At 33.1% G+C, this 13,222-nt stretch overlaps 1 protein-coding gene across 6 annotated transcripts in view; it reads right to left on the reverse strand.

Moving 5' to 3' along the window:
* LOC148598313 (uncharacterized) overlaps positions 1-13,222 on the reverse strand; it is a 102,645-nt gene that overhangs the window by 32,634 nt on the left and 56,789 nt on the right. For all 6 annotated transcript variants that reach the window (XM_088561203.1, XM_088561202.1, XM_088561201.1 and 3 more), the window contains exons 4-5: positions 6,149-6,309; positions 3,322-3,582 (exon numbers count right to left, since the gene is read on the reverse strand). In XM_088561203.1, the coding sequence (XP_088417329.1) occupies positions 3,322-3,582; positions 6,149-6,309 (422 nt within the window). The remainder of the gene's footprint in view (positions 1-3,321; positions 3,583-6,148; positions 6,310-13,222) is intronic.

The following is a 13,222-nucleotide window of genomic DNA, read 5'->3' on the forward strand; positions in this document are numbered from 1 at the left end:
AATGTTATTGTATTCTGATAATAATCGTGAATTTCCAGACGATATAACGATTTTTTTCAGGATCCATAGTGAATTAATACCACTACGGGTGTAACAAATATTGTGGTAGGAATCCTCGGGACAGCTTTGATAGCTGTGAGTATAGAAGTTAAAAGTTTTGAAAGAGGTTTGGTGGTACATTTTGCGGATTATATGTAGCGTTGTTTGCATAGATCCTTGTGAAGTTTAGAAATCCCGTACATAGACGGTTGATCACAATCATCGTCTTTGGTAGACAGACCAAAAGAGGATGCCACAGATTTATGATTTTCCATTATCTCTTCTTTGGAGAGTGTAGTGGCAGTATAGGTCTTATCACTGCCATTATTGTTTGCGTCTACCTCTGATGGTAAACATTTGATGTAATATGTTTTGCAGACAAAGACAATGTTGTTTGCATAGACAATCATTGACCTACTAAAACTTCCATACGTTTCACAATCAATGACCTCACACCTTTACCCACTCGACAGAGAATCAATGTCTTCTTGTTCTCGTTTAATCTATTTTCTTGCGTAGTTCTCAACGGCATCCATAAGAACTTTAAAGTTATAATTCCAATTTAGAGCGTGGTTCTCGGTACTTGGGATCTTTAGAAAGGACTTTACGGAGATATTCGTTTTCATTGCCTGTTCTATTGTATCTATACCTTTGTTGACAAACGTTAAGAAAGAAATGATTGTTTTCCCTTCATCTTGAGCTTTTACTCACACTGGTTTATAAAATATCATCTAAACAGCATAAGGTTTTGCTCTCTCACACGTCTCATTTTTTTCTTTAATAATGTGAAATCATATACAATGTCTTGAAATTCATTTGATAGCTCACTTTAACTTATTCTAACAATGACCAGTTTGTCTACCAACATTTCAAAAATCGATTAATGATACTAAGGTTCCGATTCAAACAAAGGTGAGTTATCTTTACATGAAGTAAAAACAATGGACATATTTAAGGAAAAACATTTTATATATTATATTTCAACTGTTCGTCCAATTTTAGTGTGTTTAGTAGTTTTCACTAAAAATGACACGTCAGATCACTTAATAATTTTGATTTTATTGATGTCTTACATTGCAAAAACAGAACGTTTCCTCTTGTTTCTCAGAATATACCTTTTTTCTGTTCCATCTAACAAGCAGTAGATCACGGTGTGATCAATAAATTGATCAATGGGAACTTGAATGCGGACCCCTGTAAGCCAACGTTCTATCATGTCCCCAAACAAGCTGTCCTTACGGAGAAAATTTACCATTCCCCAGAACCAAACGAAACAAAACATTCAGTTAACGACTTAATTTTTTCAGTAAAAGTAACATCATCTAACCTGATAGTCTGGAGTCAATTCTATTTGTTTTAAATGAAAGAAATAAATATTGGATGCTCGTACGTATATTTTCTTCGCTGTTTTACCAGGCTGATAACGCACACGTGTAACACGTCCGAAAAAAATATAGCTCAGATTTTATTATGAAAGTCAAAGCATACCTTATCTAAGATACGAAAGTTATCTTTTTGAAAGTTTTTTATGTCAATATATGTATTTGCTTAATTTCCGGTTGCGTTTAAAATATTCCGCAATCTGTGGAGAACCGTTATACTTCCCCAATCTACAAATTATGAATCAGACCCTCTCTTTTAAAAAAAAGGGATATAGCTGGGGCTGCTCGTAAAGTTTATATAAAAGCAGTATTCCATGTATGGAGAAGCTTATACAGACATTGAAAGGACTGATTTTTAAAGGGGTTTATATCATATTCTAAAAGAACAACAAATACTGGGAGTAAAAAAAGGATCAAACGCCAAAAGCGGATAATAAAGACCTATTATGTACAGCATTGCAGAAGTATACCTTTTCTATGTACTGCAACGACCAACTTCAATTCATCTTTTAATGAAAAATCCAAATTTTTAAGTGCTAAAAGCGTCCCCTGCTTAACTTTGGACGCTTTAATTGACAATTAAGTATTTGAATTTTCATTTGTATTCGTACAGAAACCTCTACAAGAATTGTCTTTTCAATGTATTTAAGTAACAATCCTTGTTAGAAACATGCAAATTCTGTTATATGTGATACACCCCCAAAAAAGTTACACATTTATATTTTTTATTGAGTTGTTTTATGGGATTATATGATGAAATGCATAATCATTCAGTTCAATCTATCTGTTCTGATGAGATATTTTACATCGAGAACACATAGTATCTATTGTATTTCAGCGTCTTTGCATAATTAAATTTCTTAATTTGAATTCCATAGTACATTCCTTATAATTCATATCCTCAATGAACAGGAGTCATATGCAAAGTCACATAACAATTTATGTTTACTTTAAAAAAAAAAATAACAAAATATCGAAACCAAAAATATGAGGCTTTCTGCCCATGAATCACATTTTGCACGATTCTTAGCTGGAGTACTACTTAAAACTAAAGTGTGGTAGAGTTAATGTTGATGTGAGCACAACCAAACAGCTGTATTGCTAGGTTCCGATCCGATGCCTTCTACATCCATATTACAAGTATATCCTTTATTGAAGAATTACTTGTATAGTGAAAACGAAATTCACGACCATTGATAAAAGAAGTTTCATACTGGCATATAACCAAACATAATGTAGAAAACTTTTGAATTCGATTGAAACATTCATTGACATTTTTTTAAGATTACATGCTTAAATGCTTTTTGAGACCTACAGGAAAAATGGAAATTTTGTACCTGTTCTGTTCATTACTCATTGTATGCTTAACTATGCAAAGAAAGGGTGATGTATTTACCTGGCAAAGGGTAACGCCAGGTCACTGAAAATGATGAATGAAGTTTGTCAATACTAAAAGCGTACGTTGTATTACTTCACATTCCAGCTAAATTCTTAACCTGAGCTTCCAAGGCATGATTTACAATAAGGTTATTTGTAACTCAACGATCGAGCATTGTTCTTTTACTTTTAATTCTTATACACCATACAACAAGAGGTGACTTAATGGGTTTTTTTCTTTTATATATTAAGAAAAAAAACAGTTTTCCTTGACAAAGACTGATTACAAAAGATCAAAAGAGGTTTTCAAAATAAACTGTTTAAACGGTGTCCTACATTAGCATTGCATATTTGTCTGGAACCATAATTTCATTAGCTCAGGGCAATTGGGAGATAACCGTATTGTATTACGAGATTTAAAAAACATCTGCTCATGCGTAAAAAATCGATGATGCTGTATATTCAATGAAATTTACATTGTTACAAATATTGAATTATAGTGGTTTTTTTTAACAAAATTTACCTCCCAGTCCTTTTGAATAACAGATCGCTTCTCCCGTCTAGTAGCAGATTCCGGTGATCCAGGAGCAGAACTTTCACGTGATGCACCGTCTGCAAAAACCTCGTCACTTCCGAAACTGACGTCACTTAGCACGCTGATAGTCCGTCTGCTGTTTTCTGATGAAACACTTGTAGATCGGCTTTGTTCGGCTGCTATCCGTTCAAGTTCAGATTCTGCAGCATCTGCACGATCTTTTACAATATCAAGAAGATTACTCAGCACCTATGAAAAACATTGTCCAACAATATGTCCTTGTAAGATATATACATATGATATATGCAACTCGGCGGGTGTTTCTTGAAAAGCAGAGGACGCTTACCCTACCGGTGCACCTGGTCCATGCTCACAGTTTTTAGTGGAGTCCGAGTGGCTCATTTGCTTTTGTTACTTTGTATGTATGATTTTAGTTACTTTATGCTATTTGTTGTGTATGTCTGTTTTCCATGTCTGGTCTTTGTCCCTGGATAGCATTCTTTTGATTACCGCTATAACCTTGGTTCCCTTGATTACTCTATAATACATACACGCGATCATATCTTAGCGACCATATCTTGTAAAACCAGTCTTGGAAGAATATCATTTAAAACCTCTATGTAGTGAACTTATTCCAACGGAATATTGTTATAAATGGTTTACACGTATTTGCATCGTACATAATTTCGTAAAACTAAAATGGTACGCACATGTAAGGCCATCATCCTAGTTTACCAAACAACCATTGTAGTTTCTAAACACATATGTACTATGATACAAAAGTATATCAATTACCTTGCACCAATAAGATTTGGACAAAACACAACCCTGTCTGACCTCGTTTCATATTGTGCCTTATTCACATTTGCACCAAAACATATTTTTATATAAACATAATATGTCATATGCGCATTTGTGTGTAAGTGTTTTGTTGGGGCAAGCTTGGGAAGACATTGGACAAAACTTTTATTTTTTTTCAAAACAGCGTACTTGCAATGAATAAAAACTTAGCGAACGTAATTCCTTTTTTGACAAGTCATTTTTTAATATTTACGAAAAACCGCCGTTTATCTGACGTTGTCTATTTTAGAGCGGCTTGCACTGTTTTTGGTTTAAAAATATAAAATTATGATTGCATGTTAAAATAAAATGTTACTTATTGTGTTGTAATCTAAACAACCATAGTGATATGTATCACCTGATTAATTTGTCAAAATCCTCTAAACGCTAAAAAGGCAAAACTGAAAATGATATACATGTATATGACGTAATTTGTACGTCACATTATATATCCAGTAGAACCAATTTTGCTATTTCATAAAATTTGACATTCCTGTCTCTAAAATAAGATACAACTTAAGTAATTATGTGTTTGACCAAATAATGCCCTTATTGCAAATTGTCCTATCAGTGAATTATATACAAAATTAACTTGCATGTAGGGACGACATGTTATCTAAGACCAGGAGTATTTCTCTATGGATGGTCAATTATAATAGATTTTACTGTATGTTTATTTGTGGATACCTTTAATTGGTGAAATGAATTCCTAACAGCTAATACGGTGAGAAGATATAGTTTTAGCGGTTACAAAAGTAATGTACATTATATATACTTAAAAATGATAAAACCGACCGCTGAAACTAATTTCGCTCTCTAATTTTAATATTATTATTACATGTATCATAATTTTCAATGCAACTGAAAATGCAGATATAAAAAAATACAAAGAATTCATATAGAACATATTATATTCAAAAACAAAATAGAATGTTGTGGATGTCTTTGTGTAAAGAAATTCATTTTTTATTATTTTTGTAGTTCATCTAAATCAAGTTCATTCGTCGAGTTTAATTAAAATTCGTTGGTGTGCTCTAAAAGTCGACAATTTGCATTCAATAGTTCTCCGTCTAAGAATCGGGCAAAATGTCTTCACGTGGTGGCACATGAAGGAAGAAAACACAGATGTTTTATTGCATTAACCAATAAATTATACCTGATAACCACTAGAAATAACCATCAAAGTACAAAGTAAAATTTGCCTTTTTGAGATATTGATAGGTCAAATTAAGATGAAATGCACTACGGAAAAATTTCGGGAAAATTTTCCCGCACTCTTTCCCTATAAAAACAGACAAAAGATATCTACGTTATAGATGCTTCAGGATCAATCTAATTACCTTTTCAGTTGTTGTCTGGATGAATCGAATATATTTGAGGCAAAAAACACCAAACTGAGAATTATGATATGCCACCCATTGCCTGATTCTTACATAGAATGGTACTTAAATGTTTAAGTCCGAAAGAAAACAACGAAAATAAATTCCCAATTAACAGCTACGTCTTCTAGAAAATAATTATCACTTGTACATTCGGTTTTCCCTTTCTGTATAAATAAACAAATTATAGGTACAGATAATCTTAGAAATGAAAGTTGCGCATTGTCTTCAAAGAAAAAACAAATTGTGCATATCATAATAAACTTGACCAGGAAAAGAAATAAGACAAAACGGAAATAATTCTATAATGAATTTTTATTTGATTTCTTTCTATAGAAGTATAATTATCAGTTATTAATGAATCATTCCTATTTAACGCTTATTACAAAGATACAGACGGTAACATTAATTATTCCCCCTTTGAAATCACTGAAAAAGTAGTGTGTACCCATTGAAAAAAAAACACGTGTTTATTAAGGGAGAAAATGATTGAAAGAGTGTATTCGATCAAGGTGACCTAGTACGAATAGTAAAGCGATAACCAATACTCTCTAAAATAAACAATATCCTTACCGAAATACAAATACAAAACTTACATCATTTTTCTCTTGGGCAAGGTCAAGATCTCGAAGAAGTTCTAATTCCTTTCTACGGAACTCAGTTTCTTTACATTCCAATTTCTTTTTCAATGACGTCACTTCGGTCTGCAGTGATTTAATATCTTCTTCACTTTTCTTTAGGTCGGCCTGGAGGATCTCTACAATGAAGGTAGAAAAGGTACAATACAAATCTCTATAATGAAAGACAGATAGAAGAGAGAAGACAGACGTTGTGGTTGTTAATTAGAAGCAAAATTGATTGCTTTAAGCTAATGAATATGGACGTGGGGTGCTTCTAATATAAATATATCTATGTAAGCGTTATACAGGTAGTATTAACAGATGTAACCATGTCTGCAGGGATGCAGGTTAAAAACCTTATGCATCTCAAGATACCTGAGGCAATACCTTCAATTTAATGTATTTGTCATAAGTGAATATATGTTGTTAATTTGTATCTGCAAATCCATTCTGTGGTCATTTTCATTTCATTTGTAAAAATGTTTTTCATAGGAAACCAGCTGTGGCAAGTTCCTATTTAGCTCAACGCAAGTTATCTATTTCAATGTTTAGACCATTTCAATATATATATTTCTATGTCTGAAGTCCCCAATTTATTAAACACAAATCGGTCGTCGTGAACTGCTTTGATATCACCTTGAAGTGCAAAATTCTGTAAACGTTTCTGCCAGGTGATCATATTCGCATGTATCCATTTCCGCGCTTTCAGAAAATGCTTAGCGTTATACAATTTTAAAATCAATTTCGAAGTACAATTTTTCGCGATTTCCTGACCACCGCCAAAATAGCAAAAAAATTGGACACTGCGAAAATTAATACGTTCAGAGTAAGGAATTAACAAACATAGATACAATTTATTTATAGTTTTTCAAACACGTTTTCTACGCTACAATTTAAAAGACAGCGATGTGAAACTCAATGTAATTGATATATCAAATATCAGATAAAGTTTTAATTTCAATCGAAACGTATTTATCTTTAATGATTAAAAAGTTATTTTCTGTCATAAAAATGATGTTTTTACTATAAATAATGACGTAAAGATGTTTTTTCTTAATTTTATTTATTTATTTTTTTTTTTGTTATGTTTTTCTCTTTCGTTACTATGTAACCACCTCTGTCTCGACAAAATCCTGAAAAATCCGAAAAAGCCTGCATTAAATTCCTTTACATATATTTTGATCCTTTGTAAAAGCAATTTTAATGTTCAAAAGGAGTTCGGAATAATCAGGTGTCAATGTACGACTAGTTTTAATTACGGTTACATCGAAAATCATGCACGAGATTATAGCTTAAAGAGTTACAATATCATGATTACATGAATAATATCACGTTTTAAGTATCATCTCATTTCTTAGAAATATACTTTTATATTTAATATACTCGTTTACCATTATATGTTAAAAACACATTAAACTTCCAATACAACACCTGAGTCACAAATCTCCCTAAAGGTGCATGTGTATCAAATGTTCCACATGCGTAATACGCATGTTTCATGCCAAATATGGGAACTGTGTGTGGCACACATGTGGTGCCAGAAAATACATGTGTTATGGATGGGAACATATGAGGTAATTTTACCTGTGTACATCAATATAATGAATGTGTTTTATGCGGGAATATTTAATCGAAAACATATTAGTCCAGTGTGGTAAACGCATTTTTCAACAAACGGTCGGCATTCCAATGGGAACAAATTGTGCTCCTCTACTCGCATTCCTTTACTCTCATGAGACTGACTTTATAGCTAATTTGATTCAAACAATCTACCCAAAAGAACTTTAGATAAAGGACACTACAGACACTGTAAATGCAGCCTAATATCTTGACCCGCACTTAGAGATCGATGGAAAAGGAAAACTACTGACTAAATTTCTAATATATGGCAAACACGATTACTTTTCGTTCCGTATTGTCAACTTTCCTTTCATCTGTGGCAGCATCCCTGCAGCACCTGCGTACGGAGTTTTCACATATCAACTCATACGTAACGCCAGTGTTTGCCGTAACGACGCAGACTTTTTGTATCGCGCTATACTTCTTACAATTACAAATATAGGCTTCTGGAACAGAAATGTATTGCAACAAATGCAGAAACTGAAGGTCGTCATCATGAACTCGTGGATCGCTACGGTGTATCCATCTGCACCATGCAAACTGGGCAGGTGTTTCTAGAAATGCTGAGGACGAATAACCTACCGGTGCAAATTATCCATGCTCAAGGTTTTTTTTAATAACGAGCGATTTATGGTTAATTACATTTAAGATAAATGTATATAAGAATTAAAATAGAATCCTTGAGTTAGATCAGTAACTTGCACAGTTTTCTTTTTTTTATGGAAAAAAGCTATACAATTGAAAAGAAAACTGACCAAATAATGGATTAAACGAACAGCTCTCGATACTGCGGTCCATTGGCAATAGAGTCAAATGGCTTTTAATATTCTTCATTGTATGTGTCTTTTTCCCTTTCTGGTCTTTGTCCTTGGATTGCATTCCTTTGATTTCTGTCAGAATCTTGGTTCCGTTAAATACTCTGAACATATCGAAAGATGTATTAACTGACCAACAGAAAAAGGAGTTAGGGTAAGTCATAATTCGTTTGCCAAAGGCTAGGCAATACAAATTAGGAATCTTGCCACGGAAGGTCATTTACAACTTCCCCATAAATCTAGAATTATTATGTACATAGTTCGTTTTCCTAATTTCTTTAACAATAGACACTTTAACAAACATTTAATTACCTACAATTTAGGCTAATTAAACCATTTAACAAGGCACATGCTGATACTTACGAAGGACTGCAATGCTTAAATAGCTAAATGAAAGCGAGGAAGTTTGTGAATGCTTGCATATACTACTTTGAAAAGCAGGTGCGCACCTAAACACTTATCGTAGGTATCTATTAACTGCTTGTTAAAATTCCCTCATCAAACGGAAATACTTGAACAATATATAGAAAATGTTTATACAATTTAATAGGGTATACATCTAAAAAACAATCAAAATTCTATTTCAATTGGTAGGGCGATACCATTCTTCTACAGAGAGGTATATTTCCTTTTTTTAAGCTTTTCCATTTTTACCATTCTCAGTATTAAAACCCAACTACTAGAAAATGACTATCTGGAATCATAATGAAAAGTGCTTGTGTCTTGAGCAAATTTCTTGTACAAATAGCCAACAGTGATACAAACTAAACCAGGAACCATTTATATGACCCTCCGAGAAGATTTGGGCGATGCTATATACTGTGTTTTAATATTTAGGTTGTAGTAAACCGATATATATATTTATCATCTGTGTTTAATAAAATTATTGTAAAGGGAATTTCAGACATGACAATAAATCAGCATTAAATTGGGCGGATGTAACTATGAGCGTATCACACCATGATATGTATACAAGAGTAATCAAGGGAACCAAGGTTATAGCGGTAATCAAAAGAATGTAATCCAGGGACAAAGACTAGACATGGAAAACAGACACACACAACAAAGAACATAGAGTAACTAAAATCATACATACAAAGTGGCAAAAGTAAATGAGCAACTCGGACTCCACTAAAAACTGGGAGCGTGGACCAGGTGCACCGGTAGGGTAAGCATTCTCTGCTTTTCTAGAAACACCAGCCGAGTTGCTAAGTAAATGCTTTGATGAAAGGAAATATATATCATGAATGAAATAAATTGAGGGAAATGAGAGAAAGATTATTGAGGTTATATAAATTTTGTTTCTGATTTTCACTTTTTTTCTAATAAAACTATGTAAACTTCATTGTCCACTTGACTGTAGCGTCACACTTGCAAAATATTTACGAAATTACTGTTATATGATTTCGGTCTATGAAGAAATAACTTAAATCACGTGGTGCACACAAAATAACAAGATACACAGACCAAAAAAATATAGCAGTCATTCCTTATGATTTAATTTAAGTACAAAAATTCAACGAGTAAATCATTAAAAAATTGTTGACGTCACATTAATTATACAGGATTGTTATCCAGGGACAAAGACAATACAGGGAAAACAGATGCACACACAACAAAGAACATAAAATAACCAAAGTAATACATCCAAAATAACAAAAGTAAATAAGCACTGCGGACTGCACTACAACTGGGAGCATGGAGCAGGTGCACCGGTAGGGTAAGCGCCATAAACCTGATACTTGATATGCAAAACCCTTAAATTGAACTACCACCAATCTAAAGCACGAAACAGTAATTGGTTCGCTTCATGTACTTATACGTAGGATATAAAGGATCCAATCTACGTTATAAGATGCATACGAACGACGGACACACAAACGCCAAGCACAATACGTTTTGTGACAGAAGGAATACAAACCGCATAGAGTAATTATATTTGTATAACATGCGTTATACAAATGTCGTAAAATAGCTAAAAAAATAATATAACAGCAATAAAAAAAAATATTATTATTTAATGATATAACAGTAATCAACAAAATGGCTGAATTGAAATATTGGTATTTACACGGTCGTTCTATGGGGAAAAGAGTAATCAAGGGAACCAAGGTTATAGCGGTAATCAAAATAATGTAATCCAGGACAAAGACTAGACATGGAAAACAGACATACACAACAAAGAACATAAAGTAACTAAAATCATACATACAAAGTAACAAAAGCATATGGGCAACTCGGACTCCACAAAAAATTGGGAGCATGGACCAGGTGTACCGGTAGGGTAAGCGTCCTCTGCTTTTCTAGAAACACTCGCGGAGATGCTCATAAAACAGTCAAGTCCGTGGTAGACGAAAGAGGAAAGGAAAGCTATGACATGTTGAACAAATCAGTTTTCATGGCGCAGATGGATACAACGTAACAATCCACGAGTTCATGATGACGACCATAAAACTTCTGTAGTGATGACTTCAATCTTGTAGCAACATATTTAGGTATTTCACCGAGAATTCACAATAACAATGAGTTTCACTTCTTTACTTAAGAACGTTCTTGTGACGCTTTTAGCAAGACCTGATATTACAGCAAAATTCTATTCTAGCACAAAGTTTCGTAAAGATTAACTTAACCATGATAACCATTTTTTTGGAACAGGGTTATGTTGCAACAAGATTGAAGTCATAACTACAGAAGTTTTATGGTCGTCATCATGAACTCGTGGACCGTTACAGTTAGAACAATTTCCTACTGGTGTATGATGCCGTACTTGAAAATCGTCAAGTCATAAACTGTAAATATACTAATTTTCGCGGTGTACTAGTTTTTGCTATTTTCACGGTGCAGAGAAAGCCGCGAAAAGTAGTACTCGCGAAATAATTCTTATTATTATATTTGTTTTCAAATTTTGGCAACATATATAAGCTCTTCAGATAAGAATCATATAAAATGTGTTACATGGCTGCAAAGCCAAAAATATTTCTTTTTTTAATATTTTGTTTAAAATGTTATCGTAATCAGAATATAACATGCGCATTTCATACAACTCATATTCTTTGGAGATATAAATTATATATAGATTATAAAGAATGTGCTATAGAATTGAACATTGAGGGAGATAACTCTGAAAATGACACTAAAATACAATAGAAAGAATAATCAGTTTTCATGGTGCAGAAGGATACACCACAACGATCCACGAGATCATGATGACGACCATAAAACTTCTGTAATGATGACTTCAATCTTGTAGCAACTTAACCATGTTCCAGAAGGATATTCTTTCTTTCGGATTAAATCAGCTATAAAGTCAGCCTCATAAGAGTGACGAAATAGGTCAGAAAGTAAAGGAGCACAATTTGTTCCCACTGGAATGCCGACCTTTTGTTGAAAAACACGTCTACCACACTGGACAAATATGTTGTCGATTACAAATTCCAGCATCTTGTAAACATCTTCCTTTGTACACTATTGCATACTCGATATGAATTATCTCCTAAGAACAGACAGATTGGAATGAATGGTTAAACTGTTCCTCATAACGACCCATAAAACAATTTAAAACACAAATTAAAATGTGTAACATTATGGGGAATCCTTGGCTATTCTCTATGATATCATTACTCACCAATATCTTTTTATGAACTCTTCCAATGCTTGTATATAAGTACTTTATTTACAAAGACAACTTTTCATTCCAAATGACATAAGTATACAAAAACTAAGTCTACCATCTATCAAATGGATTAATCATTAGAAATGTACCACTAGAAAATGCCAATGTAATAATTAGTTAGACGCCGTAGAAATTATGTAAAGACTAATCTAGGAATACAAGTTTTTACTTCTTTACAATTGTATAGAAAATTATTTTGAATGAACACACACTCTGCTCGTGCAAACTCTTGTGTACCACTTGCATGTTCAAAAACAATAGTATTTATTTGGTCATTCATTTTGATTTTGTAATTTCATAGATTAGAGGGGGATCTTAAAGTAAGGTTACCTAAAGTAAAATTATGATTAAAAAATACCAAAGTATATGGTTGTTATATTTAAATCAAATTAATTCACGGGGGGCACAAATTTATAATAGTTTTAGCAAGGAAGGCTTTGACATTTATATTATATTTCACTGTCACTAATGGTGAATTATCTGACTTTCTGCCAGTTGAATAATCTTTCGATCCGTTGTGAAACTAATGATAATCTAACGTGAAATTTTCGTTCTTGGCATGTATTTGGTTTGATATCTATTTCGACCGAAATCAAAACAAGTAGTTCATTCTTAATGACTTTACTTCATAAGGTAAGGAGAATTTAAACATACTTTGCGACTCTCTGTATTATTATAACTATAGATTCGTTTCAAAAGTATGATATCTAAAATGACACAAAAATATTGACAAAAAGTGCTTGCAAAATGTAATAAAATGGTGCCAAATTTTGTCATGACTAAGCTACAAAATTGAATAGAGAATAAAACTCGTGGATCGATACGGTATACACGTTTGCACCATGAAAACAGATTTGTTCAACGTGTCATACTTTTCCTTTCCTTTTTTGTCTACCCTGGACTCGGCGGGTGTTTCTATTAAAGCAGAGGACGCTTACCCTA

This window comes from Perna viridis, chromosome 14 (genome assembly GCF_037379345.1).
Source record: "Perna viridis isolate PV_CMFRI_1.1 ecotype Kerala chromosome 14, ASM3737934v1, whole genome shotgun sequence".
NCBI classification, from domain to species: Eukaryota; Metazoa; Mollusca; class Bivalvia; order Mytilida; family Mytilidae; genus Perna; species Perna viridis.